This window comes from Stenella coeruleoalba, assembly GCF_951394435.1.
Source record: "Stenella coeruleoalba genome assembly, chromosome: 19".
Classification (NCBI taxonomy): domain Eukaryota; kingdom Metazoa; phylum Chordata; class Mammalia; order Artiodactyla; family Delphinidae; genus Stenella; species Stenella coeruleoalba.
Genome location: NC_137165.1, coordinates 16904746 through 16932255, shown reverse-complemented (window position 1 = coordinate 16932255; position 27510 = coordinate 16904746). Strand labels below are relative to the sequence as shown.

General features: G+C 50.4%; 2 protein-coding genes across 4 annotated transcripts in view; both read right to left on the bottom strand.

The window, feature by feature from the left end:
- NOS2 (nitric oxide synthase 2) overlaps nucleotides 1-24817 on the bottom strand; it is a 39439-nt gene extending 14622 nt beyond the window's left edge. Inside the window, exons 1-12 of one of the 2 annotated variants that reach the window (XM_079903769.1) lie at nucleotides 21522-24817; nucleotides 13947-14031; nucleotides 13044-13166; nucleotides 11863-12011; nucleotides 8308-8470; nucleotides 7475-7566; nucleotides 6395-6536; nucleotides 6164-6303; nucleotides 4666-4840; nucleotides 4471-4572; nucleotides 1197-1391; nucleotides 43-125 (exon numbers count right to left, since the gene is read on the bottom strand). In XM_079903769.1, the coding sequence (XP_079759895.1) occupies nucleotides 43-125; nucleotides 1197-1391; nucleotides 4471-4572; nucleotides 4666-4840; nucleotides 6164-6303; nucleotides 6395-6536; nucleotides 7475-7566; nucleotides 8308-8470; nucleotides 11863-12011; nucleotides 13044-13166; nucleotides 13947-14031; nucleotides 21522-21631 (1559 nt within the window). In that variant the 5' untranslated portion in view covers nucleotides 21632-24817. Of the gene's footprint in view, nucleotides 1-42; nucleotides 126-1196; nucleotides 1392-4470; nucleotides 4573-4665; nucleotides 4841-6163; nucleotides 6304-6394; nucleotides 6537-7474; nucleotides 7567-8307; nucleotides 8471-11862; nucleotides 12012-13043; nucleotides 13167-13946; nucleotides 14032-16826; nucleotides 16942-21521 lie in introns of those variants that run through there. The other variant, XM_079903768.1, reaches the window with a different exon arrangement.
- Nucleotides 24818-25424: 607 nt separating this feature from the next.
- LYRM9 (LYR motif containing 9) overlaps nucleotides 25425-27510 on the bottom strand; it is a 118976-nt gene continuing 116890 nt past the window's right edge. The window contains exons 4-5 of one of the 2 annotated variants that reach the window (XR_013825039.1): nucleotides 26294-26464; nucleotides 25425-26179 (exon numbers count right to left, since the gene is read on the bottom strand). The gene's annotated coding sequence lies outside the window, so the exon portion shown is untranslated. Of the gene's footprint in view, nucleotides 26465-27510 lie in introns of both variants that reach the window. The other variant, XR_013825038.1, reaches the window with a different exon arrangement.

The following is a 27510-nucleotide window of genomic DNA, read 5'->3' as shown; positions in this document are numbered from 1 at the left end:
AGGGCTGAGGTTCAGATGTCAACACTGGCTGCTCCCACTTACTTGACCAAGACTTTGAATCGAATCTCTCTTCTCCGGGGTCTCCGCCTCTCATCCTGCCAGACGTGGGTTTTCCAGGCCTCCACCTTCAGAAAAGAGGGCAGATATGTGGGCAAGGTGGGCCCTGGCTTGGCTTGAGCTTGGAGAGACAGAAGGCCCTTCATGCCCTTCGTGAGTTGCGGGGCTGAGCAGGCCCTGTCCCCACCCTTTCACTGAAAGCCCCACGGGGAAGGGCTGCATCTGTCTGTCTCCCTTCAAGTTGTAGCTCATGTCCGGCACAGAACCTGCACACGAACAGTTGACTGTCACTCATCAGTGTGTCCCTGGAAGGGAGAGGCTGCACATCTCTTTCCTTTTGGTATCTGATCACTAGGAAGGCTATACAGATTGTATATATTGCATAGTCTGCCCTGGGATACCTCTGAGAGTAGACGAAGGTGCTATGACCACAGGCACAAACTATCCCAGGCAGTCAGTCACACTACTTATCGCTTTTAGAGTAAGGAAGCTCTTCCCCAAATCTAACCAAAGAGCTTTTTGACAAAAACTGAGATCGTTTCACTGGGTAACGGTTCCTGAGTGCACTCTGGGTTGGACACTGGGCTGAGCTGTTACGTACACCAGCTCATGTGATCCACACAACCTCCTCCACCGTGGAGTTGATGACCGTCCTTTTAGAGATGAGAAAACCAGGGCTTAGATGGGTGAAATGACCCACCCAAGATCATACAGCTAGGAAGTGGGAGAATCACCCCCAGATGTATCTGACCTGGGAGCCAAGCTCTTCACCATTATGTCATGTGACTGTCTATAGCCCTCCCGTGCAGGCGGGCACAATGGTGGTCGCCCTCAGGAGCTTAAACTCCATCAGAGCAACAGGCTACGAAAGGTACCATAAAAGGTACTCCCTTCGGTCTCACTTCTGTAGAAATGGACAAAAGCATCCTTGAGTGAAGCCTGAAAAGCATTAAAAATATGCCTCTGTGTCCCCGATCCTTCCTTGTATATCCTGCATTAGTGAGCACACGTGTGCACAGGCACATGCAAACACACACGCACACACACATGTGTACACACATGCACACACGTGCAGACACACACACTCTCTCCACCCCCGAGCTCCCAAGACAGAAAGGAGAGGAAGGCCCCTCTCTTACCTGGTAGTAGTAGAAAGGGGACAGGACATAATTTAACATCTCCTGGTGGAACACGGGGGTGATGCTTCCAGAAATTGGGGGGACCAACCAAATCCAGTCAGCTGGGCAGCCCCCTCGGGACCGGTACTCATTCTGCATGTACTTCATGAAGGACTCTGCAGCTGAGTGGTGGTCCATGATGGTCACATTATGCTTCTAAATCAGAAGGAGGCAAGAAGGCGAGTTGAGGAGAGTGGTCGGTTGGCTGCAGGGCTCCCAGATGGACTATGGAAGGGCCTGGCAATCTGTAAAATGGGACCACAATCCCCTCTGGCCCCCTTCTCACTGCTGAAAATAAATACCCAAATGCAAAGTATTTTCAGAGCCTCTGAGCCCAAGCAGTCACCATAGCCATGGTCAGCCCACAGGCCACACGCTGCCCCCGCTTGGCCCTCTGCGGGCAGTGTCCAGCTTCCCAGGCCCACAGGTCTCCCTGGACGCTCACAGATTGCTCTCTGGATGCTGATGAGTCAAAGCACAGTGGCTTGTTTTCACTTGTTGGTAAAGAGTTCCAGGAGTCACCTTCCCAAAGATGTGGCTGTCTCAGCCAAGGAGGAAGAGGACTGAAGCACTGGGGGGAACCACAGTGCATGGAAGGCAAATCACCACAATGTCCCACATCCTAAAATTAGAAGCCAAGGGGTCTGAGCCTTCCTGGAATGATCCAACAAGGGCAGCCACATCGTCTGGAGCAACTCATGTAGTCAAGAGACATTGGTTTCATGGAGTGGTTCAAACCTTGGCCTCTTATTAGCCATGTTACTTTGAGCTATTAGTTCCTTAACCTCAGTTTCCTCATCTGTAAAATGGGGATGGTAATAGTTCCTACATCATGACGTTGTTGAAAGAATGCAATCAAATAATACAAGTAAAGCATAAAACGTGCTCAATGAATGTTAGCCGCTATTGTTATTTCTATCTACCAGGTGTTGCATACAGAGGTGAAAGACGTGGCCTCTTCTCTGCATTGGATCATACTCTAACTGTGGGAGGCAGAAGGACGTCAGCCATTTCACATGGTCTGATAGAAGCTATGATGGAGGTGAGTGCAGGTGCTGACAGAGGGCCGAGGGAGGGCTTAGCTCACACAGGGGCTCAGAGGAGAGATCGGGGATTTTAGAGACAGTTTCTAAGAGGAAGTGAGTTTTGAGAGATGGGTACCAGTTAGGCAGCAGACGGGCAGTCCCGGAGGAGGACACTGCATGAGTCAAGGCCGGGAGGCAGGAGAGGAGCCAGTGGGCTCCAGTAGGATCAGCTATGCCTTCTAAAATTCTATACATACACACACCGCAACTACTGGGTGCCAGACCGGTTTTAGGCGCAGGAGTTGATGAATGATGAGAGCTGTGAGAATAGTTGTAACAGTAATAAATAATAATAACAACAAAACTAATGTTTTTTGAGTGATCACTATGGGTCAGGCAATGCAGCTAAATATTTTGCATTCATTTTCATTTAATCCTTACAGTAACCTAGTGAGGGAGGTACCATTATTATCTCCATTTTACAGATGAGGAAATGAGGCCAAGTCTTTTGAAGCTGACCCTGAAGGAGGGTCATGAGGAAGTCCTGGAGACTCTCAAGCAGTGGAGGGACGTGGTCAGCAATGGTCAGGAGACAGTTGAGGGTCAGCAGTTTCCTGGGACATATCCGCATCCTGCCAATATCAGAGCTGATGCTGGGAGCCTGCAGGAGTCAGGATGTGTGATCCACAGCCAGTGGGGCCTTCCCGAGCTGGGTCAGCCCCAGGAGGCTCTTCCTGTCCTGTCTCGGAGCTGCCCCGTTCCCCCCCCACTCCCCAAAATCAGGCACAAGCTTGACATGCCTACAGCGTGACAAGCTCTGGGGAACAGTGTGTGATAATATGTATTTACTGGGTGTTTAATGTCAGCTCCCACTACATCCCACAAGGCCAGGGTTTCACCGCTCACACTCTTGGCCTGGCCTAGGGCCTGACACATGGAAAATGCACAATAAAACTTTGCTGAATGAATGAATGACCCTCTGCCCTGCGGTCTGGCCTCCAGGGCATCTGCCAACTTTGTGGACATGGTCCCAGCTTCTAAAGTAATAGTTTCACACGTCCGTGGCTCCTTCCCCAAAGGAAGGGGAGTGTTTATAGGAGAGCAGCAGATGGACTGGAGGGCTCAGTCCCACACAGGAGCCAACCTGCTGTGTTTGGTGGCTGTCATTGCTCAGAGAGGGAAGCAAGAGCAACAACTGCTCAGGTGGACGTGGCCTCTCATTCATTCATCCAATACATATATTTTTTTAGCATCTGCCACGTGCCAGACACTCTTCTAGGCTCCAGGGGTAGAGCAGTGAACAAGAGAGACAAGGTCCCTGCCCCATGGAGCTTACATTCTAATGGGGGAAACAAAGAAAGAAGCAGATGGACTCCATAATGTCAGGAGCTAATCAGGATTATGAAGGAAAAGGAAGAAAAGGTTAAAGGAATAAGAAAGATAGGATGGAAGTGGGTGAGGATGCCTTTGTTTATGGTGTCGTCAGGGAGGGCTACTCTGAAGAGGGGACAGTTGAGACCTGGATGAAGGGAAGGAGCCGGTCACGGGATGATTCATGGTAAGAGTGTTCTAGGCAGAGGAAAAAGCAAGTGCAAAGGCCCTTAGTGGGGAAGCATCTTGGTGAGTTTGAACAACAGCCAGAATTCCACTGGCAGAGGTGTGGAGGATAAAAGCCTGACTGGAGCGGCTGGGGGATGAGGACGTGTAACGAGGTCTTTCAATGGTTTTGCCGTAAAAAGGAGGCAGAGAAACAAGGTAGTAGCTGGGTAGGGGGAGTATTTGGTTAGCTAGCCATTTATCTCTTTGAGATGGGAATCATTACAGCTTACTGATCATTGATGGGAATGATCCAGTGGATAAGAAGGTATCAATGTTACGGGGCAGAGGGTGGGGAGGATTTTCAGGAGTAAAGTCCTTGAAAATTGAGAGAGGACAGGATTCAGTGCTCAAGAGCAGGGATTGACCAGCCTTGGGAGGTAAGGAGTTGCCTGTTGCTAGAAGCATTCAAGTTTACACTAGCAGACTTGAGAGGGCTTGTCTCTCTATCCCCAGCACCTAGCACTGTGCCTGGCACAAACAGGGTGTTCAACATTGTTGGATGCGTGAATAAATGAGCAGTGCCGTAAGGGGAAAATCAAGCATGACATGGGCGGCTGGACCAGACGACCTTCTAACCAGAAAGCCTTCAGACCCGCAAACACCAGACATGCCTGGAAACTGTGGAGCACAGCGACATTGATCTCAATGACAGCCCGGTCCTTCCAGAGTGAGGCCACCTTGTGTGTTTCCAGGCCCATTCTCCTGCCCACTTCCTGCAAAGGCAGAGAAATGGGGGTGAGTCAGTCTCTTGGATCCCAGCTGCAGGCCCGCACCTCCAGCCGGCCCAGCTGGACGGTCTTCGTTACCTCCAGGATGTTGTAGCGCTGGACGTCACAGAAGTCCCGGACTCCGATCTCTGTGCCCATATACCAGCCGTTGAAGGGGCACCCTGGGAACTCAAGGCCACCCACCTCAAGCAGCATGTTGGCTACGGCCGGCAGGGCATACCACTTCAGCTCCAGCTCCCGGAACCACTCATACCTGGTAGGGAGGTAGAGCTGGTGGCAATGGGGCCTTCACTTTGGCCCACACTCATCCCCCCCCAAAAAAAGCTTCAGAGAAAGAGTGCACCAAGAAAACTCCTTTCCAAGTGCTGATCTCTAAGTTCATCCCACCTGGAGAGGTGAATTGACGCACCACGTGTCATTTGCTAATTATACATTCAATCACGAGTTCATTCACGCAAACATATTAAGCATCAAGTATATGACAGGCCCTGTGCTAAATGCTGAGAACCCAACATAACACAGCACGTAAGGATTCCAGTGCAGAAAGCCTGGGTTCAAGTTCTGCCTTACTGGTTACTAGCTGTGTAATCTTGGGATATTATTTAGCCTCTCTGAGCCCTAGCATCCCCACCAACAAAATAGAGATAAGAGCATCAAACTCATGGGATTATTGTGAAAATAACAGTATCCTTTATTTGTATATTCATTCATTCCAGAAATATTTATAATTGAGCACTTACTATGAGCCAGGCGCCCTGCTACGTGTTGGGGATATATTGCCGAACAAGAAAGACAAGATCCCTAATTCTCAAGGACCTTACAGACTATAAGTAGGTAAACAAATAAATAAATAGGAAAATAAAGACAAGGTGATGTGTCAGATGGAGGGTGAGGGTGCCTACTCTAGACTGGGTGTTCAGAAGAGGCTTCTCAGAATGGGTAACATTCGGGAAATACCTCATTGACAAGAAGAAATGAAGTCTGCAAAATTCTGGAGAGAGGGCATGTCAGGCAGAGGGAAGGGCAAGTGCAAAGGCCCTGAGGTAGGAGTAAGTTCAGTATATTCAAGGGACAAAAAGAAGAGCCCAGCCTAATGCCTGCTACATAGTGAGTGTCAATGTATGCAGGTATTTTTGTAATTATTAGAGCTGCCTGGAGGAGGGGCTGAACCAGATGAGCTCTTGAAGTACTGTCATCAGTCAGGAGAGGGATGGCTAAGAGAGTTGGCAGGAAGGTCAAAGAGGCCTGGGCTGCACAGTGTGAGAATCTCAGAGCCTTTCAAGGATTCCTTTCCTGAGGTCACTTCTTTCCAAGCTGCTAGAGCCTGGTCTGTCTAAGCCATTGCTTTCCTGTCACCATCAGCATCTCATTATAAGTCTGAGGCCTGACATGCAAGTGCAGAGTTGCTGTACAAGGGCGACAAGGCAGGCCTTGAAAGTTGGCCCTTCTGGGTATCACCTGCTGCTGGCCGGGCTTTGGGGGAGGTGCAGGGAGGATCCTGAGGTCTGAGGTCTCACTTAGGAAAGGAGGGGGCATGCATGTGAACACACACCCCCGGCACCCACAGCCTGCTTACTTGGGATGTTCCATGGGCACCTCAAACACAAGGTCGGGAGGGATTTCGAAGAGCTCAGGGTCACGGCCATCAGCCTGCAGGACCAGAGGCACCACATCGAAGCGGCCGTACTTGGGCTTCCAGCCCAGGTCGATGCACAGCTGAAAACAAGACAGGCCAAGTGAGTCTGGAGATCCAAGTCCCTTGACCCCTCTGGGCTCCACTGTCACCCACCGGAGCCGGATCTAGTACCTGGGTGAGCTCCACGCTGGCAGGGTCCCCTCTGATGGTACCATCAGGCATCTGGTAGCCGGCATACCGGATGAGCTGGGCGTTCCAGACCCGGAAGTCATGTTTCCCGTCGCTCCGCTGGGGGAACACGGTGATGGCCGACCTTCCCCAAGGTGAGGACAGTGCTGTTTACCACCCAGCTTCAGTGTGCGCTTCCAGCCATCCCCAACAGGTCCCCTGTCCCCTCCTATCTTCCCACTCCCCAGCCCTCTGCACCCGAGCTAACTGAACCAAACCCCTGCAGCTCTGAGACATGCCAAGCTCTCGCTGGCCTCTGTGTAACCCGTCCACTTCCTGACATACCCTCTCCTTCCTTCTTCTTCCTGCAGCTCCTACCTCCCAGACCAGCCCGGGGACCACGTCCTCCAGGGAACCCTCCCCACCCCTCGGGCACGGTTAGCTGCCCAACCCTTTCCCTAGCTGCACCATAGTTCTCTTTGCAATTGAGTTAGTTGGACACTTGTCTAGTGCAAGGCATAGGTTCATAGTGAGCTGGACCCTCGTCTTAGGGTCCTAGTCACTTCCCACCCCCATGCCTAGCCCTGTGTTGGGTCCTCATCAGGTGGGCACTGAGTGTTTGCTGAAAGGAAAAATGAATGAAGGACCAAATGAGTTGACCTTGACCTCCTTGGCTAGGGGAAGGGGAAGGTAAGGCAGGAGTGGTTCTGATGGGCAGCCACTCCCCCACCTCTAAGAAAATCACCACACTGGCTGCAAAAACAACTTCTCATCTCCTCTAAAGTGGGGAGCCTTAACCTCGAAGAGTGGAGAAGTTGCTTCTTAAGGATCCCCCCCATCACCTCCAAACGGCTACAAGTCAGAAAGAAACCAAGGAAATGGGCCACTGATGAGGCACTAAGCTCACGGAGGCCCGCTCACTGCGAGGGCTCCCTGAAGAAGCCGAGTCTTTCTCCTTTCTTTCTCCCTAGTCTCTCCTGGAGCCCAGATGCCTCCCCTAAACTCATCTGCATCTCTTGGCTAAGACTTGGGGACAGGGCGGGCCCCAGCATAGCCTCGTAGCCTCGGGAAAAGCACACCCACCTGATGTTGCCGTTGTTGGTGGCATAACGCAGGTGTCTGCAGATGTGCTCGAACATCTCCTGGGCCGTGGAACAGCTCCGCGCGTCGAAGACCTGCGTGCACACAGCCCACCCAGACCATGCCCGTCAAGGACCGTGAGGACAGAGGCCTTGGAGCTGATCTTAAAAGCTAAGCCACGGGGACTGAGGGAGTGGCCCCAAACCTCACGACCCGAACGCCTCGCTGAAGAGTGCATCCTCCTCTCTGCCCCTTCATCCTTCCTCTGCTCTCCTAGGGGAGCCCAGGAGCCCTCACTTGGAAGACCGTATCAAAACCCAACCCCCAAGAAAACCTGATTCTCAAGCACCATGAGTCAGGATTCCCACAGCCTAGTTGCTTTATACATGTTACACATGGCCTCCAGAACATTTTATTACAGCCAGAGCTGGTTGCATTGGCATTTCTTATCTCTTTATCTGTCCAAGTACTTTCACTATTATCCAGCAATAAAACGTAAAGACAGCTTAGGAGGCTAGGATAAAGGAAATGTTTTCTAAAAGCCAAGAATTCAGTCAAGGTAAACAACCAGGGCCTCAGCAGTTATAATAGCAAGGTCGTTTGGTTTCACGTTGGCGTTTAGTCTCTGAAATTTAACGCAAGAGAGAAAGATCGGCTAGAAATCCTGGTGCTGAGATCGGATTCTAGACTCTGGGGCGGTGGGGGTGGGTGGCTGTGAGCCCCAGGGCCGGGGAGAGAGAACGCAGGGAGCCCCGGGGACAGCTCGGCGGGCTGCTGGGAGCCCCTGCTCAGGGCCCGCCGGGCTCCCAGCTTCCTCTCCTGCTAAGGGAGTCCACCTGCAGGTTGGACCACTGGATCCTCCCAATGCAGCGGGGGGCGTTGCGCCAGGCCTGCTTGGTGGCGAAGATGAGCTCATCTCCCGTCAGCTGGTAGGTTCCTGTTGTTTCTATCTCCTTTGTTACCGCTTCCACCCTGGCCAGATGTTCCTCTATTTTTGCCCTGGGGGACAGGAAGGCATCAGGAAGATCAACAATGAGATGACCTTAAATGGAGACCGATTCAATCCACAGAAGCAGGAACTGAACTAGGACACCAGGAGGGCAAGATGTCTCTCAGGGAGACCGTCCCCTCCAGAGCCAGCTTCATGGGCACGTGACCAGGGCCTTGAGCTCAGAAGGGCTCCATGCTGGGTATAATGCTCTGCTGTCTTGAATTCTTAATCATCTGTGAACAGGAAGCCACGTTTTTATTTCCACACTGGGTCCTGCACGTTACACAGCTGGTCCTGATCCCACCAGCACCCTTGTTGTTTCTAGGAGCGTTTTCTCGAATCATATTCATCTCAGCACGGAGTGCAGCGCTTCTCAAGACACTTGCGAGAGCCGGAGCGGCAGCCAGCAAGCCGCAGCCCCATCTTGCCTCTCAGCCAGGGGAGCACCCGTCCACCTTCCCCTGGTTAAGAGATGAATCAGTCCCTCCCACAGCAGATCCTGTGTACTGAGCACTCATTGTGAGCCAGGCACTGGGCGAAGCCACCCACAGTCAGGGTCCCACTGAGACTGTGAGGGAGGCATTTTTGTGTCCTTTTTATAGTCGGTGTATCTGGAAGCTTAAGTACTGGCCCAGGAACAGAAGTGTGGTAAAGTGGAAACTCAGGACTCAGACTCAGGTTGCCCTGATGCCAAGCCCAGGCTCTTAACCTTCTACCTTCCACACTGGGTGGGAGGGATTGCAAGCCCAGAGATGTGCAGGGACTGCCCACGCTTCCCTGGTCAGGCCCAGACCGGGACCTGCCCTCAGGACTCAGCCTGCAGGGCCCCAGGGCCGCTCAAGGAGGAGCCCTCCACAGTGTGGTCCAGCGTCACAGGCTGTCTACAGCGAGCTTTCTCAACCCCCGCGCCGCTCGGCCAGCTGTCCCTTGTGAGATTTCCAAACTGGCTTCTCCCCTCCCCTCCCAGCTTCAAAAATATCCCGCAGCCAGGAAGGTTTTGAAACACACACACACACACACACACACACACACACACAGAGCAACCTTGAGATTTCCAATGGGCACCAAAGACATTTCAAGTTGCAACAAACAAAACTATTTAAGGAATGAACTCCTGATTAAGGAGATTGGACAACTCAAGACAAAATGGCCTTTCTGTGGATGAAAAGTGTCTTGACAGCTCTTCCCTGATTAAAGAAAAAAGCTCAAAGACAAAACACTCGGTGCTATTTATCTTCAAGGACACTCCTGGCATAAAGACCTGCTGGGTGAGGTTGAGGCTGCCCCACCGGCAGCCCTCCTTCCCCAAACAAAGCTTCTAGCAACATTCCCTGCTCTGCATCTGAGCATGAAAACAGTAGCGACCACCAGAACGCAGATGCTTCCAACATACTTGGTAGTGTTAACGTGGGACTATGTAAGAAAAGATCATTTTATGTTCTCACTCAATTCCTTTAACGTTTTACATTTTACCACTGTTTTCCAATGGTCACATTTCGGAGGCACTAAAATGCTATGATGCCTGTTAGTTCGGAAAAGAGGGAGTGGCTTTTGGCATCAGTGCACTGACTTTGGACAGAACATTCGGCAAGTTACAATTTCTAACTATACAATCCTTCACTCACGAAAGACGGAACCGGCCCAGCTGTCCATGCCTTTGGCTGCTAGTGTAATTGTAGGGATGGGCTGCCACCTGTCACTCACACCCCCAGGACCTCTTGGGGGGTCCAAGCCATGGATTTGTGATTGTGAAAAGTGGAACTTTTTCCCTCTGTGGAAAGTAAATGGGTTTTCAACAGCCAGCAAGAGCAGCCCTGTAGCTTCCTGGGGCTATAACACCCACCCAACTCCCTTCCATACAGCAGCAGGAACCCCCAGGTCCAGCATGGAGTCAGAACCTTCAAAGTCAAAGAGCTGGATGCTAGAACATTGAGGTTTAAAGCAGGGGCTCTGGCCCAAACTGCTTGGGCTCAAATCCCAGCTCTGGAACTTCAGAACGTGTGACTTTGAGCAAGTTACATCTCCTCCACAGGCTTTGGTTTCCTTATCTGTACAGTGTGGGGAGGATAATAATGGTACCAGTCCCATAGAGTCATGGTGAGCCTTACATAAGGCAGAGCCCAGAACATACCTAGCGCTCAGTAAATGTCAGCTTCAATACAGTGGTCCAGTGAAGCCCATTAAGAAAATTCCTTGACCCTGAAAAGCTCATAAGTCAACAACTGAGTTGAAAGCTTAAGGACCTTGGACCTCCTAGTGACAAAGCACTTCTGCAGAGGTTCTATTTATACAGCACACAGAGCAGCAAACCCCTGACGGGGTTCTCGGTCCTGCTGTACCTTAGAATTGCCTTGGGCGCTTTTAAAGAACATGGGTATCCGCTCCCTCCACACTTCCCGAGAAGCTGATGCCCCCAGCCCAGGGGACCCTGGCACCAGTATTTTGCAAAGTCCTTAACGGCGACCACTGTGCAGCCAGGGTAGTGGATCACAGCCCCAGAAGTTAAGGGTCTCTTTCATAGACTCAAGGCCCCTTCCAGCTCAGACACTGCAGGTCAGAGCAGAGGGGACGTGGCATCACCAGGAGCCACTCTTTCTGCCATGGGGAGGGGGTGTCCCAGGTTACTTCTGTGGCTCACTTCGTGCAGTAAAGTGCCACGTGGGGCTGCACCATGAAAGCCACACTCCCCTCGCAGCCCATAAAACAGCAAATCCATTCCCTTGGCCATTCTGCCTTACAATCCCTTTGTGCATTTTTATTTTAAAGATATAAAAGGACCTAAATTAATAGCCATATATTTTATGAAACTCAGCAATATAGATCCCCACAGAGTGCAGTGCAAAGAGCTCTCTCCAAGTCAGGTGGCCTAAATTCTAGCTGGGACTGAACTCTAGCTGTCGCTGGGCTTCCCGGCTCACACTTGCAGGTGGAGGGCTTGGCTAGGTGGTCTCTGAGGTCCTTTCTATCTCAAACATTTCATAGTAAAAGGTTTTGTATATCAACTCATTACTTTGTGCCAGGACGCTGTTCCAAACTTATTTAATCCTCGCAACAATCTTATGAGACAGGTTTTATCACGACCCTGCTTTGACCTGTGAGGAAGTTGAGGCACATGGAGGGTAAATAGATTTCCCAAGGATACAGGACCAGTTACTGGTGGAGAAGGATTCAAACTCAACCGTTTAGATACCCAACCCACACTTTCAACCATTACTGCCATGCCTCTTTGTCTTATGGTTTTGAGAACGTGTCCAGGGTCTTTCCCCTGAAAAACTATGTTTTAGCCCTCGGTCCATTGCAAACCTGGGAAGGAAAGGGGTCTGGGGTCCGAGGGAAAGGGCAGGAGACAGGAGAGCTCAGGGGAGGGGGAGGCAGCGATGCTGCAGGAAGCGAGACTTACTCTTTGAAGGAGCCGTAATACTGGTTGACAAATTCAATAGCTTGAGGTAGAAGCTCGTCTGGGAGGGTAGGCTTGTCCCTGGGTCCTATGGTCAAACTTTTGGGGTTCATGATGGCTCCCAGGCAAGACCTGGACTTGCAAGCGAGATCCTGGAAAGAGAGAGGTGACGGTGAGGCTGGCTGCCTGGCCCCTCAGCACAGGCGTTGATGGCCATCCTCCTCCAGGGCCAGCTGTTCCGGCCACCTCCTTCCACTCTGGCTGCTCCAGTTCCCTGCCACCCCTCTCCACCTCTGTGGCACCTCCTCCTTGGGGTCTACCAGGCTTTCCCCTGACTCATATCTCCTCTCCTCTACTGGCTGAACCCCAGTGGCTATGGGCTGGGCTGCTGCCACCACCCTGGGCTCAGTCTCTGGCCCTGCCCCCAAGCCAGCCCCAGACCCAAAGTCAACAGCTCGATCCCTGGGAAGATCTCGACTACCTTCTCATTTAAAGAGGCTGATATGACTCCTGGGGACAAACTATTGCTGTTCACCCAAAATGAATTGAGAAGGTGCAAATCCCAAAGCCAGGGGATGGCACAGAAAAATTACTGAAAGAAAATATACCCAAAGGTTAACAGCGGTCATTTCTGGAAGGTGTGGGAAATGACCCTGCTTTCATGGCTTTGAAATTTTCAATTCTTTCCCACTTTACAATCACAGAATACATTCTAAAGTTAGAATAAGAAACTTAGGAGATAATAAATAGTCCAACTACTCACTGGAGGCTTGAACCCCTTTCCCACCTCCTTATCAAATAGCACTTGAATCCTTCTAGTGATAGGGAGCTCACTACGGGACTGGGCTGGATAGTTCAGTCCAGCTTTGGACAGTTCTGGTAGAAAATTCTCCCTAATACAATGCTGAAATCTGTCTCTCTGAGAAAGAAATCATTTCTTCCTGTAATTGCTTATCTCACCTTCTGGATTATCCATCACCCATCGGGGAGTTAACAGGGAGTTAACATCATATATTTCCCACTGTAATTTGTGAGAAACAAGCATCTCTGTTCCCGGTACCCTTTGCCCAAGCTGATGCGTGTCTGGTTTGCCCAAGGGGACATCTGTTTGATCCATTAAGGGCCTTGATGGCTTCGTTGACTTGGGACAAAAGTGGTTCTCCCAGAAGCCCCAGACTTCTCACCCCTTTGGCCTTGTGGTGAAGTGTGTCTTGGAAAGTCATCCCGCTGCACCAGTTTTTGATCCTCAGGTGCCGTGGGTGGGCCGATGGGGGTGCAGCCGGCTTGACCAGGGATTCTGGAGACTGCTAAGAGGGAGCAAAACAACAGGGATTTCCAAATGCCTCCAACCCCAGGACTCCATGGGTCTTTCCCAGGCCCTAGGCCCTGCTTGGGCTCTGGGTGGCTGCGGAGCTGTGGGTGGGTACACAGGTCCCAGTGTCGGTCCACGTCCCTCCTCCCTTTCCGGCAGCCTGGCCACCTGGGCCAGCGACTGCTAAGAGCTCCAGGTGCCTGGGCCACTGGCCAGGCTTCTCTCCTCATCCAAGAGCCTGCCAAATGCTCCCTCGGGGGCACTGCAACAGGAGGGACTAAGGTTAGACGTGACAGAGTTTACTGTCACAGCCGCTGCTCCTGAGAACAGAAATCAGGACAGGGAGAATGTATCACTGCCTTCCCTGAAGGCATTTAGGAATATGAAAGCCAGTTCTCTGCCCACCTCTCTGGAACACTGAGGGCCAAAGCACTTAGGGAAGGTGGAACCAGTGGGCTAGGGGCGGGGGCTGGGGCTGGGGCTGGAGGCTCAGCTGCTGAGTTCAGGATTATTTCTGAGCATCTCACTCTGGCCCCATGAGTGGTCTGCCCTCTCCCAGGCCTGCCAACCCACACAGGCAAGTCACCCAGGTGCCTGCACACCTCGGGGGCCACCACTCCCGGTCACCATGGTTCATCCCGCTCTCCCAAAGCTCTTCCTCGTCCCCACCTGTGTCCCCGGGTCTCTACTCACTGCCCCAGACCTCAGCTTCCACCAGGCTGCTGTGCCTGGGCGAGCGGGGAAGGGGCTTCCCACACCCGAGTGACTCACTGACCTTTGCTGTCCCCGTGAGGGGCTGGGGAGACTCATTCCGGTGCTTGCCAAGGTTGTGACATTTGGGGTCATCCTGTGTCACTGGACTGCAAAAGGAAACAGCTATCATGAGATGGAGTATCTGAAGGCAGAGACGGATCTTAGAGTTCCCTCTGCCAGCCCCTCATTGGGGCGGGGGGGGGTGAGGTCTAGAGGGTGGGAGTGAACGTCAGCGTTTCCAGTCAATGTGGTGAGGGAGGCAGCTGGCCCATCCAGTCTCTGCACCATCACCACCCTCCCTCCTCCTTTTCTTCCCTTGCCTGCCCCCTACAAAGCCAAAGAGTCAGGAGGGGAGCTGAACCAAAGTGAATGGCCCAAAGGGTGACCCACAGAAGCTCTGCGAAGATGCCCCCTTCCAAAGCCGAGCACAAACATGGTATAGGGCTAAGCTGGCAGAGAATGGCTCCTTCAACCCTGTCCTCCCAGGCCAGCAGTACTGTCCACCAGCCACTCCCTCTTTGGGACTTAACACTTTTTTATTTAAAGCACTTGATTTATCTTGGTTTGTCTATTTATTCTAAATTTTTATTATGGAAAATGTTAAACATACACAATTAGAGACAAGGGTGTAATAAACCCCCATGAGCCTTTCACCCAGATTCAACCCAATCGAACAATTATCAACCCACGGTCACTTTTATTTCAACGTTACTCTCCCAGCCCCCACTCTCATTTTAAAGCAAGTCTGAGACCTCACATCATGTCTAAATATCTCAGTATTTCTGGAAGAGAAGAACGCTTTTTAAAAACATATTGGTCTATTTGTTTGACAACAACAGATTAAAAGAATCCAGCCTATCCTTTGAAGAAGAAGAAGCCCTAATAGTCTGAAGTCATTCAGAAACCATTGGTTCTGGTTTGGGATTTCAGGTTCGCTCTCCCAGTAAATGCTACAGAGAACAGAAGACACGTGAACATCCATCCAAGAGTCACACCCCACACATGCCTCCTCCTGGGGCATCTCAGTAAGAAAGCTTCTTGGGTCCCATGTTCTTTGCAGTGTTTTCTGGGGTATGTACACATCCAAAGGGAAAGGCAGTTAGAGAGTCCTACAAAGGTCGCTCATTTTCCACCTCACACACACCTGTGATGTCGGAAAATAACAAATAAGCGTGTGTTGCTTTTGTTATTGGAAAAAGTAATGACCATTTATATTCGTATTATATAATTAACTACATACGTTATATAGTTGCATTATATAACTATAAAGAGATAGTGTCTCTTTAAGAGAAAGTAACTATGTATCAGAAAGCAGCTTCTATCTGAATCAAGTGATTCAGCGGCCCTGTGAAGCCCCCTCCATGTGACTGGCCGTCATCACCCCTCTGGTCTGGTCTGGTGTGCCCCACCAGAGAAAAGCCAACATAGGGTCATCTGGACCTTCAGAGCAGGTAAGCCATGGCTGAGCAGTCATCATGGGGCTGCCTAAGGGGGAAGATGCTTTGAGGCTGGGGTCCTCAGGGAGGCAATGCTTTACTGCCCTTCTCAATCTTTTACCATCACCCTTCACCCCCAAGCCCCACCATTCTTATTCATGTTTCCTCTCATTTGCTTCTGGCCATAGAACTGGAGAATCTGAGAAGCTTACCAGTCCACAGTAACTTTTAGATTGAGAAACAATGTCTTTGTTCACTTAGCGTAACTATTGCTCCCAGATATTAAAAAGCTACCTAAAAATCCACTCTACAGATGGGCCATAGTGAGCCTGACCCCACCGCTTAGGGCTGGATATTTAGATTGTGTCCAGTTTCTCCACTATTATAAATAATGCCTCAAACCGTATACATGGTCTGATGCCGGCTCCGTGCATGCGTGCGTGTGTGTGTGTGTGTGTGTGTGTGTGTGTGTTCAAAAGCATAGGAAAACACCTGGGGGAAATGCTAGCAGATATTAACAGTGACTAGCATTAATTGATAAGATCACAGATGATTTGAATTTTCTTTATCTTTGTCTGCATTTTCCAACTTTTTTTCAGTGACCATGAATTCCTTTCATAATTGGAAAATTTTTTTCAATTTGAAAAAATGAACGCAAAGCTATGCACACAGTCCTCTCTCCCCTACTGATTTCTTTGGGTTAGCTGCTGGAAGATAGGGTGCCCAGAAGCCCAGTGAGCATATTAAGGTTCTGGCCAAATGATTGCATTGCCAAATTATGACATCATCCATCCAGACACGTGCATTTTGGCTAAACCCACAGTTGTGCTTGGTCCTGCTTGGTCCTTCACGGCAACAGGGACCCTTAAGGACCTGCCATCAAAAGGAGAGCTGGAGCGTGGCTCTTGCTGAGACCCAGCACTGTCCACAAGCGCTTGAGGGAGAGGACGCTGAGGTCAGAGCTGCAGTCCGTGGCTCGTTTGGGGACTGATTCCCCTGCTGTTCGCACTCCGCCACATGCTCCCACCTCTCCATACGCCGCGGGTCGGGGGCAAGGAGGCGCTCTGGAAAATGGATCTTATCTGTAAATCAAGAACCTCTTTGCTCTCTTAAACCTATCTATCCTAAAGGGTGTTGCAGCCCCAGGGCTGAAAAATCCAGAAAGCTCCCAAGTGCTGAAACAGCCACAGTTCCTACTCCAGCCCGTACAGACGCCTCTGAGAGGTGCATGTGGGGCTTCTCTGGGTCTTTGTGGCTACTGAGTTGCAACCCCTTAAGCGTTCTAAACCAGGAAAACCCTTTAAGTAAATCCTCATCGGAATCCTACAGAGAGAACATTCCAATCCTCATATTTCCCCCGGAAACCCGAGGCTCAGAGAGGGGCAGTGCGCGCCGGGGTTCGAGCCGGGGCCCCGCGCGGTGCCGCCCGCCTCCCTCCCAGGGCGGATCCCGGCCCGGCGCAGTACCTGGCTCGGCGGGGGCCGCAGGCTGGCTGCGGCCGGAGGATCCTGCGAAGGAGCCGGCAGAGTCGGGGCCGGGCAGCCTCGCACGCCGCGCCCAGCCCCTCGCGCATGGCCCCGGCGTGGGCGCAGCTCGGAGAGCGCCCTGCGCCCTGCCGCGCGGCCCCTTTATCGCCGCCGGACCAAGCAGCCCCCTCCCCGGGGCGGAGCGAGCCGGAGAAGCGGCCCAACTCGGCTTCACCCCGAGGCTGGACCCCGGCCAGAGTGTCCGCTCCGCAGGCGGCCGCCGCGTCCCGCGCCTCCGCTCCAGCTGGCGTCCGCAGCGAAGTCTGTCTTCTGGATGCCACTGGACTTTCTCTGGGCTGAGACCCCGGGGCAGGTATGGCCGGCCTTGGGTTTGTTATTCCCCATGAAAAAACAGTAATATTCATAATAATAACTCCTACTGTACAGTGCTTTATGGTTTATGAAGCAAGCTCTCCTGTCATTTCATCTACCCCTTACTAACTCCAGTCGAGAAGGCACTTCGATATTGTTATCCCCACTTGACCGAGAAGGACCCAGACAGAGGTCCAGAGAAGTCAAGGATCTTGCTTGAGACCACACAGCAGCCCCAGGGCCACAGCCCAAGCTCTCTCACCTGACAGGGATGCCCTAGGAAGTGATATTTCTTTCCTGCATGTTCAGTGCAATTCCAGGAAAGAAGCCCCAAGAAAGGTCGCAGCTGGGGGGTGACTTTCAGTGGGAGACCGGGTGGCTGGGCAGTTGGACCAGGAGCCTCCTCAGGTCCCTTCAGGCTCCTGGTCCGTATTACTTGGAAGGCATAGGGCCACTGACCTTGCTCCATCTGTACGTTGCTTCTTACACTGGGAGCAGGGTAACTCCTAGGGTCCAGACGGGCACAGGGCAGCAGCCCTGACCCCAGAGTACAAGGAGCCCTCCTGCACATACTCCAGCATATTTAATCCTAAACCCAAATTAACGTGGAATGAAAGAGGGTACATATTTATTCTGAGCCAACTGCAACCCAGCTTGACTTTGTCCCAAATTCCATTTACCTTCACCTAGCTGTTCCCAACATTTCCCTTTGTCTGTAAAACACAGACACATGCCCCATGTTCACTCCCTAATCATTTGTTTACACAAAATATGGAACAATTACTCCCATATAAAGTTCTTGGTCTTATTACACCTGAATGGATTTTTAAATTACTTTTCAAGATCAAAACATATTAATTGGCTCCCACTGCTTTCAGGATAAAATCCCCTTTGTGCTGCTGCTTCCTCTTCCAGTAATATCCTCCCCCCCCAACCCCATCCCACTGTGGGTGCAGTCCAGCTGGGCCTACCTCCTCTCTAAAGCCCTCTCCCCACCCCTGCTCCCCCCCTACACACACTACAGCCAGGCCAGGCCCCCTGCAGCATCCCCAGAATAGATCCCAGTGCCTCCAAATTCTCCTGTAAACTCCTGTCTACCTCTCTGTACCACCCCAACCTCACTCCCAATTTTTGTGTATTCCTCCCCAAACCAGTGAGGAAGGTATCATTTCCCTCCCTGACAGGGGGACCTGGATCTCTTTTCTCTGTACCTTTCTCAGCCCAGCACACAGCAGGCCCTCAGAGAGAGTCCATAGAGTGTAGAGGTTATGAGTTTAGACTTGGTTCAAACCTCAGCTCTACCACTTTCCAGATGTTGACCTCAAGTAAGTCACTCAACCTTATAAAATAAAGCTAATAACAGTTCCTGCCTCATTACTGACACAGTAGTAAGAACTTTATAAACATTATCTGTTCTTTATAGCTGCTGTTTATGCAATGAATAAGTGGATCGATTTATTATTTACTTAATTGATAATAGAAGGGCTTCACCGACAGCCCCATGACCCCCAGCACAGTGCCAGAGGAGTGGCACTCAGCAAATCATTGTTAATGGGCTGGAACATGCCTAGGACTAAAAGCAGGGCAGCCAGTGTAGTGGTCATCAGTCAGGCTGCCCGGGTTTGACTCCTGGCTCTGTCATTTGCTAACTGAGATCTCAAAAATTACTTAAACCTTCTAGCCTTCAGGGTCCTCATTGCTACAGTAGGAGGATAACAAAAGTTCCTTCCTCACTGATTGCTGGGAGGACTGTTAAATAAATTGACGTGTGATATTTTCTCTCAGTCACCTCTCATATCTGATTTGAGCACTTCTGCCAGCCCAGCCCAGCTTAAAAATTTGGGGTAAGTCAGCTGGTTTGCCTCAGGTCAACCTACAGCTCAGGTGTCCTGAATGGTCCCAAAGCACAGACAGTGCTAGTAAAGGGTCTGGAATTCAAAGCTGAAGGCTGTAGGCCACCCTGTAAGGGTTAGGGGAGGAGGGGGATTCAGGATGGTCTTGAAAGATAGGGGATGGATTGGGTCTGGATGAATCAAAGGAGGAATGGGCCGTGTACAGGCACTGGGAAACAGAGGAAGGCTGGTCTGGGCAGGTGGGATGAACCTTCTGTCTGGGAAGGGTGATCGTACAGAACCCTGCAGTCAAGCCTCAGTGTAGTGATGGGCAATGGAGAGCCACTGCAGACTCTAGAGCAGGAGCATGACCTGCTAGAAGTCAAGTTGGGGTGAGAGAGGTCAGAACCAGTGTGGGGGCTGCAGTTGGGGGAGGCCAGTCGGCCGGGGCTGCAGTCATGAGGTGAAGAGAAGGAAGGGATGACCAAGAAGAGTCAAAGCAGATTCCTGGGGTTCAGGCCCTCCAGAGACCCCAGGAGGAGCGATGAAACTGCTGTCAGTCTGCAGCATTTGAGTCTGCAGTGCCGGGAGGGCATCTAGAGGCCATCCAACCCTGCGTTCTCATCTGTTGGTCTCTTGGCCACCTTGGCCACCACAGCCCAGACCGCCTGGTTTCAAACGTTCTCTCCTCTAGTTCAACCCACACGCTATACCTCGACAATCTTGCTAAAGAATCTACAATGGCTCCCCGTGGCCAAGCAGAGAAAATCCAAATCCCCTGCTCTGCGTTCAACCCCCCGGGCTCCAGCCTGGCCTCTCCTATCCCAGCCCCCAAGCCCCACCCCAGGCCCCAGCACAGTCATGCTTGCTTCTGTCTCTGAGACTTTGCCCACCCTGCCCCCTTCCTGGAACGTCTTCGCTACTTCTCTTCACCTCCCCACATTCTACCCACCCTTCCAAGTCCACACGGAGCCGCTCACTCCTGTGAAGCTCCTAGAGGCCGCTCTGTTTGATGTTGGCGTTGCTCAACCTCGTCCTACTGCCAATAGCAATAACAACACTGATGACTGCAACAAGTACCGTTTATCGGGCGCCGACTCCCAGGGCTATTAAGTAGTAAAGCCTCCTGCTTATCCCCGAGCCCATGCGCTTACGTGCGCTGCTCTTCTGGGTTGCCCAGCTGCCCGCCTGCAAGGGGCGCCCTGCCCACTGTAGTCCAGGGGAAAGGCTCCTCTGGGGCCGTGGGGCTGGGAGGCTGTGTGGTGGCCCTGTGTGGCCTGGGGCTTTGGTTTGATTCTTCTTGTGGTGTTATCACAGGTGGACTTGTCTTTCCACTGGAGTAAGCCTCAACCTCGAGACCAAGGCCATGAACTCTCCTAGCTCTGGAAGCCTGTCCACTGATTGGCAGGCTGGCCAAGTAATTCTCTCGGTTCTACTGCAGGCTTGCTTCTCCTACAAAGTGCAAGGGGGTGGAAGAAATTCTAACTCTGTAATTACCAGTCAGGTAACTTTGGGGGAAGTCACACCACTCTCACTTAAAGCTTCTGTTTCCTTAACTGTAAAATGAGACAATAACTTGTACTTCACAGAGCCCCAGTGAAGGTCAGTTGAGCAGCAAAACCTGTGACGTGCCCTAGATGGCCCTGGCCCAAAGTGAGTGTTTGGTTACAATAAACCTTGCGTTTATTGAGCACCTGCTCTGTGTGGGCACACTGCTAATTGCTCTATGTGCCCACTCTCATTTCATCCTCAAAATGCTACAAGATGGGTTACATTGGTTCCCCAGACTGCAGATGAGAACATCTGAGGCTCAGAGAGGTTCCCCTGCCCTAGGTCACAGAGCCAGCGAGAGATAGCCCAGAGCCAATGAGCGAGGCCCAGCACAGGGTTTGGGTACAGTTTATCTAAATTCCTGGCACCCTTCACCAGGTTGATGTTCAGAATATCTAACCACCAGTGAGGCATGTGCACTGGTGAATCAGAAGGGACGCTGAGGGACTTCCCTAATGATCCAATGTGTAGGTTTGATCCCTGGTCGGGGAGTTAAGATCCCACATGCCTCACGGCCAAAAAACCAAAACGTAAAACAGACGCAATAAGCAAATTCAATAAAGACTTTTTTTAAAAACTGGTCCACATCAAAAACATATATATTTAAAAAAAAAAAAAGGGACGTTGGCCAGGATGCCACCTTGGTCCTAACCACTGGGCTCTACTGCCTTCCATTCTCAAGTCAGGTATTCCATATCCCCTTCCTATATTCTCCCCACAGGACTGTGCCATGGCCCTTCCTTCTTCACATAATGTCAGGTGCAGTGAGGTGCCCAATAAACGGTGGCCGCATCCAATTCCAATAGGGACGTCCAAGAAGCATCCGGCGAGAACAGACCTCTGGTGAGAAGCCAGGAGCAGAGAGGAATTCTGAGTTGGCAGAGCGGGGAATGGAAACCCAGAGGAGACCAGCAGGAAGTGGCGGCAGGGAAAAGCTTACCTGGAGGGAGGCTGACGGGCTTTGTCTACATTGTTGTTGATATCCATTTCCTCAGTCAAATCAAACTTATAGGATTTGGCCTTGAACAGAAACTGCCAGGGACAGGCCATCTCTGCGGTTTTGCAAAGCACGTCACCTCTCTGGATTTAAACTCAGAGGCTCTTCTCCGTGGGCTGAGGAAGGAGAAGGAGACCGAGGTGGGAGGTTGAGGAAGAGTTTACAGAACTGGGCCTTCTCAGTGTGGTTAGTTTGCTGAAGAATCAGTACAGAGGCTAATGTAAGTCTTGAACAGCCACTTCCTCAGGGCTTTGAAACCTCTGCTCCTATTTCGGTGTGGCATGTGGGGATCCTATGGACTTTAATTCTACAGAGCCACATAACTCCCTAAAGGAAAAACACGTAGCTTCATGAGGACAAAGTACAAACCCTGTGAACCTTCTGAATGGGACCTGACTGGGCAAACTTCATTGCTGACCCGAGGCAAGGTGGGAAGGAGCCTGCTGGTCATTGAAATATGGGCACCTCTGCCTGTCCCTGCAGGATCTAACTAGCACCTGTCACTGGGGAAAGCATTCAAGTCATAGCTGCCTTAAATCTTTTCAGATTTTGCAGTTGTTGTCAATGCTGTCATCTGCTCCTTTTTTATTATGGGGGAGGCATAATTATTTATGGGGAAAAATGCACTTAATTCTCAATATTTGAGATCATCTCCTTTAAAAAAAAAAAAAAAAGACCAAAAAAGAAGACATAAGTGCAGGCCCAGGACTGGTCTGGGCTTGTCCCCAGCATGCCTCCTCCATGGAAAAAGGCTTTGTGTTGGGGGGCAGTGTGGTGATGATGTGGCCCATGTAAGAATCTTAGGGCCTCCCAAATCTGGGTTCAAATCCTAGCTTTACTAGTTACATGACCTGGGTCAAGTTATTTAAAAGATGCATTTCTTCTTCCATAAAAGGGGCTTAATAACAGTTATCTTAACAAAATTTATTTGGGAGGGAAAAGGTGAATGTTATAAGGACTGGACAGTATCATCGATATAAAAAAGAATTCTCAGTAGATTACTCCCCACTCTCCAAAAAGTTTTGCCTTGAAACGTAGCAACTACAGCAAATTTTGCAGAAAAAAAAAATCTGGACAAGATGCCCTGTTCAAATGGCCAAACCTCATGTTGGCGTTTCTTAGATTTTCTACCAATTTATCTCTGTAGGCAGAAAAGTCCCCCAGTTTTCTGAGCCTTCCCAAATAGGAAGAAGCAAAACCCTCTCAAAACAGCAGCTTCCCCAGAAATGAAGACAACTCACCTTGCAGCTGGCTGTGCTGCCTCTGCAGGGTACTGACAAGCAAACTTGGGGGGACCTTCACCTTGAGAACTTCGGAACCGTCTGTAACTGCCCAGTTCCCTTACCAAGGGTGGCTGAGAGGTTTTAAACCAGCAATGCTGAATTCCCTGGGGCCAGAGAGCCTCAGTCTTCAACTCGCTGCAAAGTTATGATTATACTGCAGCTAAGAAGTATTTATACCCAACCCATGGCATCCAGGGAGCCGTTTTTGCATAGAAGTCTCTTTTTTTTTTGTTTCCAAAGGGAGTGTCCCCAGCTGGGTGTACAGTTAGCTAATTTATGACTGGGAATCCTGGCCTATGAGTGACTTCATGCTGCTGTTACATCACTCCGTGTGGTGCATCCTCAGTAAATGCACCTCTTCCTGGTCCAGGGTCCAAGGCAGCGGCTCACCAGCAGGGTGGTGGGTCCAATAAAGGAGTCATCGTGGAGCCAGGTTTTATTTAGCTAAACCATGTTGTCTCACTTTCAGAGTCTGGGGGATTTTTTTTTTCTTCCTCAGTAGGGAGTGCTCTGGTTAATTTCTGTCCAGACTCTCAATTTTCCAGTTCATGGCAGAAGTCCATGAAGCTGAGAAATATTGACAATATGGAACACACTGGAAAATGCCCAGGTTACAGAAGGCCAGTGATGCTGGGTCATGTAGTCTTCCCAACAGGTCCCTGAATCATTCAGCTTGAGGTTTGTGGAGGGAAGGAAAGCCCTTGGCACAGAGAGACCTCTCAGATGTTGGTGTCACTAATGTCTCACACTTCAGCTCTGAGTAAACTAGGGGAGCATGGCAGGTAGAGTTATTTTCTACAGGGGAAAAAAATCCTTTCTTATAACAGAAATTGCATTTTAACTTCTTTATCCTTTCTTATAATTCCATTTATTATAGTGCCTCGAATACAGTATTCCTATATGGGATGAATTGTTCCATTATAAAAGTAAAATAACAACTATGTTAGGTAAGAGTCAAAAATGGAGGGAAAAAAACCCACCCTTGATCTCATCATCCTAACACATTGCTGTCACAATCCATTCATTTCCTTCCCTCATTTTCCAAATTAAATGCAGAATTATAATCAATTGAATTTGCCTAAGATAGAAAAAAATCAAATAGAGACATGAAGAAGAGCTCAAAGATCTCTGTTGAGTGAATGAATGAATGAAAAATAGAAGTAGACTGCGATGAGTTGCAATATATCAAAGCCATTCTTCATTTAGTCTTTAGCCAGTTCAGTTCAGGGAAACTAATACTGCTTGAGGAGAGATGCAGAGTCCCTGGTTCAGGAAGTACAAAGCTTAGAGAAAAGAATGGATAATTATTGTATCGAGTGGCACATGCAGTGTTGGAGGGGTGGCATCCTGAAGAAGCTGAAACTGCATTGCTCAGGGAAGGTTCACAGGGGAGAGGACACCAGGGCAGGGTTTTGAGGGATGACTAGGAGTTTGCCTCACTCTAACCCTATTCCCTGTAACTGCTTCCACATATTCTGACTATACCTGCAGCAAATACATGTATTAACTCCTTTAACTCCTCCACCAATCCTGTGAGATGGGTACTACTACTTGGCATTCATGGACTCCTCTAGAATCCCATCTGCTTGGCCTCAGAACACCTGGTTGGTTTTGCTTCAGAAAATGCAGTTATTCAGTTATTTAATCAATCAGACATATGACAGTTGGGCTTTAGATGCATGGGCAGTGGAATCCCAGGATGTGTCTTGCCCTTCATTTGAGGATGGTGCCCTGGCTTACTCTCTTAGATGTTCCCACCCTGATGAAGAGGACCGCTCGCAAATGCAGTCCCCGGAGAGTGTCCCTATGTACTCATTATCTTGTTGTCAGCTTACCTCTGCAAGGGGCCTCCCTTTACATGACCCCCTGAAGTATGTCATGCTTATAACCAGCCGGCTGCCTGTGTGTCCACTGTCTTCTTTGATTCCTCCCTCTCTGGACAGGTATGGAAACCAAGGTATCTGGAGTCTCAGGTGAATCTGTGGCAGAGCCAGGCAGGAACCCAGATCTCCTGACTGTCTCCCTACTAAATCACAAGCCCTTGGGAGTAAGGGACCGTGCTGTCCCCATCACCCAATATCCCCAACACCTACTGACCAGCACAGAGTGGGCACTGGAGAAGCATAAGCTGGATGAATCATGAGTGGCGCCAGTCAAGGGCCCCCAGAGTAGCTGGCCCAGGGTTAGGGCTCCGTAACCATTTGTTTCCTTTTCTGGTTCCTTTGCATTCTGCTCAGGTTACGAGCCTGAGCTTCAAGGCTGCTATCTCACCTCTAATCTAGCATCTACCAAGCATGATGTTCTTGGCTTATGTCAGGGTTTGGGTCAGCAGTGACTGTCCAACCTGAGTAAAAGGCTTTGACGATGTGGCTGCAATTTAGCCTGAGAGGTCCTGGGTTCTAGTGATAGCTCTGATACTGAGCTGCTGTGTGACCTCAGAAAAGTCACCTCTCATCTCTGGGCCTGACTTTTCACATAATGGACACCAAGTGGGGAGAGCGGGGTCGGGGGCGGTGGTGGTGGGATGAATTGGGAGATTGGGATTGACATATATACACTAATATGTATAAAATAGATAACTAATAAGAACCTGCTGTATAAAAATAAAATAAAATAAAATTCAAAAAAAAAAAAAAAAAACAGTGGCCAAGATAAAGTGAGTAAATGCGATACAAGAACATGCTTTGAGCTATGGAGCAAAATGGCGGCCACACAAGAATTTTGGTCCCTGCTATGGGTCAGAGAGGAACAATTTACTTTTTGACAAAGAGCGAGCAGGTGACATGACCTGACTTCCAAAGTTCCCTTCTTCACATGGGTCAGCACTCTACTACAAACATTTGCTTTTAAATTCCCAATTCTCTTTCTCTCTGTAACATTACACTCATTTATTTATTTTCTTATTAGGATAAAACGGATATAACATAAAATTCACCATTTTAACTATTTTAAAGTGTACACTTCAGTGGTTTTTATTATATTCACAATGTTGTGTGTAACCATCACCACTATCCCAATACTCTCTTAATGAGCAAATAGCAAAGAGCGGAGTAAAAATAGCAGTAAGGATGGTGACACACAGAGGTTAAGAGATTACCCACAGTCACACAGCAGGCAGTCTCTGACCTGGCACAAACAGTGATGCTCACCCCAGAGCTCTAGTCTGCGGGATCTAGGGCTGGTCCCCATCCTGGAGGTTGTCAGGGATTTCCATCTCTGCTTGTCCTGTGCTTTCTGGGTCTGCCTCACCTTTGGCCCAGCTTACCCAACAGGCCACATTCCTGGGCCTCTGTTGATGACGGATGTGGCAGGTGACTACTGCAGAGGAGAAATCAAAGAGCACCTTGAAGGGCAGTCAGAGGACACGTGGGCCCCCAGGAGGGTGAAGATGGAGGTTCCAAGGCTGCTGCGGAGAAATATCCTCCCCCGTACCTTTCCGGCGCATCATGGGCACCACGCCGATAGCAACCAGCACTGGAATTTCTCAGCCTCATCATCCTGGGACTGATTTTCCATCAAATAAAGTTGATCTGTCTCTACACCGGGTTGTAGACATGGTTCAGTCCAGTTGGCCAGTGGGAATTAGCAACTTTGAAGCTCTTTCTACAGAAACAATGATCAGGGAGAACACTTACTAAGCAAGGCGCTTGTATATATCGACTGTTTCATCCACACAACAGGCTGTGAGGTGAATATTATTACCAGCCTCATTTTATAGGTGGGAAATTGAGGTTCAGCGCCAAGTTAAATGGCTTGTCCTAGATCACATAGTCAGGTGGTGTTCAGACTAAAACTCTGGAGTCCCCCTTTCTACCCCCTCCATCCTGCCACCCCTGTGAGGGACAGAGCCAGGACACAGCCCTGGGGGAGCAAGGGTCCTGCACCATATCCCACTGCCTTTCTTGAAATATTTTCTTCCCCACCCTCCTGTAATAATAATTCTCTGTGATAAGAATAATTGCAACTACCGTGGATGAAGCACTTGCTCATAACTATAGCTGGCCCGAGCTTTTCCAGTCGTCATCTCACCCCATCCTCCAGCAGCCCTCTGCCGTGGTTCTATTCTTATGCTGACTTCACGAGTAAGGAAACGAGACACAGAAAGGTTGAGAAACCAGTTCCCTGTCACTCAGCTCGTAAGGGGCACGGCTGAGGCTTGGCCTGGGGTCAGCACTGGGTTCCAGATGACCCCCCCACCTTGTGTGCCCCTGTGCGCATGCCCGTTTTGCTGCAGGCGAGCACACCCCAGGAGCAAGGCAAAAAAGTAGCAGGAAGGAGGTGGGAAACAGGCCAAGGTAAGAGCTGAGGGTCACCTGGGGTTGAATGTTCTTCCCCCCACCGCCGCCAGCCTCTGCTGCAAGCTCTGTGCAGTACAAGGCTGGCACAGAGCCCCCAGGAAGGAGGAGTCCCTGCCATGTGCCTCTGCTTCACAGAAGCCCCCCTAGAATCCTCTCACCAGCTCTTTGAGGGAGTTACTGTAATCTGTAATTTGCACCCAGAACTGTCAGACCCCAAAAGTGGGTTCTCCCTACGCCATGTGTTTATGGGGTGCCTGTTAGGCAGGATTCAGCATGCTGGTGGCAAAGGGGTGATCCTCAAGACACAGCCCTTGTCCTCCTCACTCCCAGAATAGGGGAAGGAGGGCCACC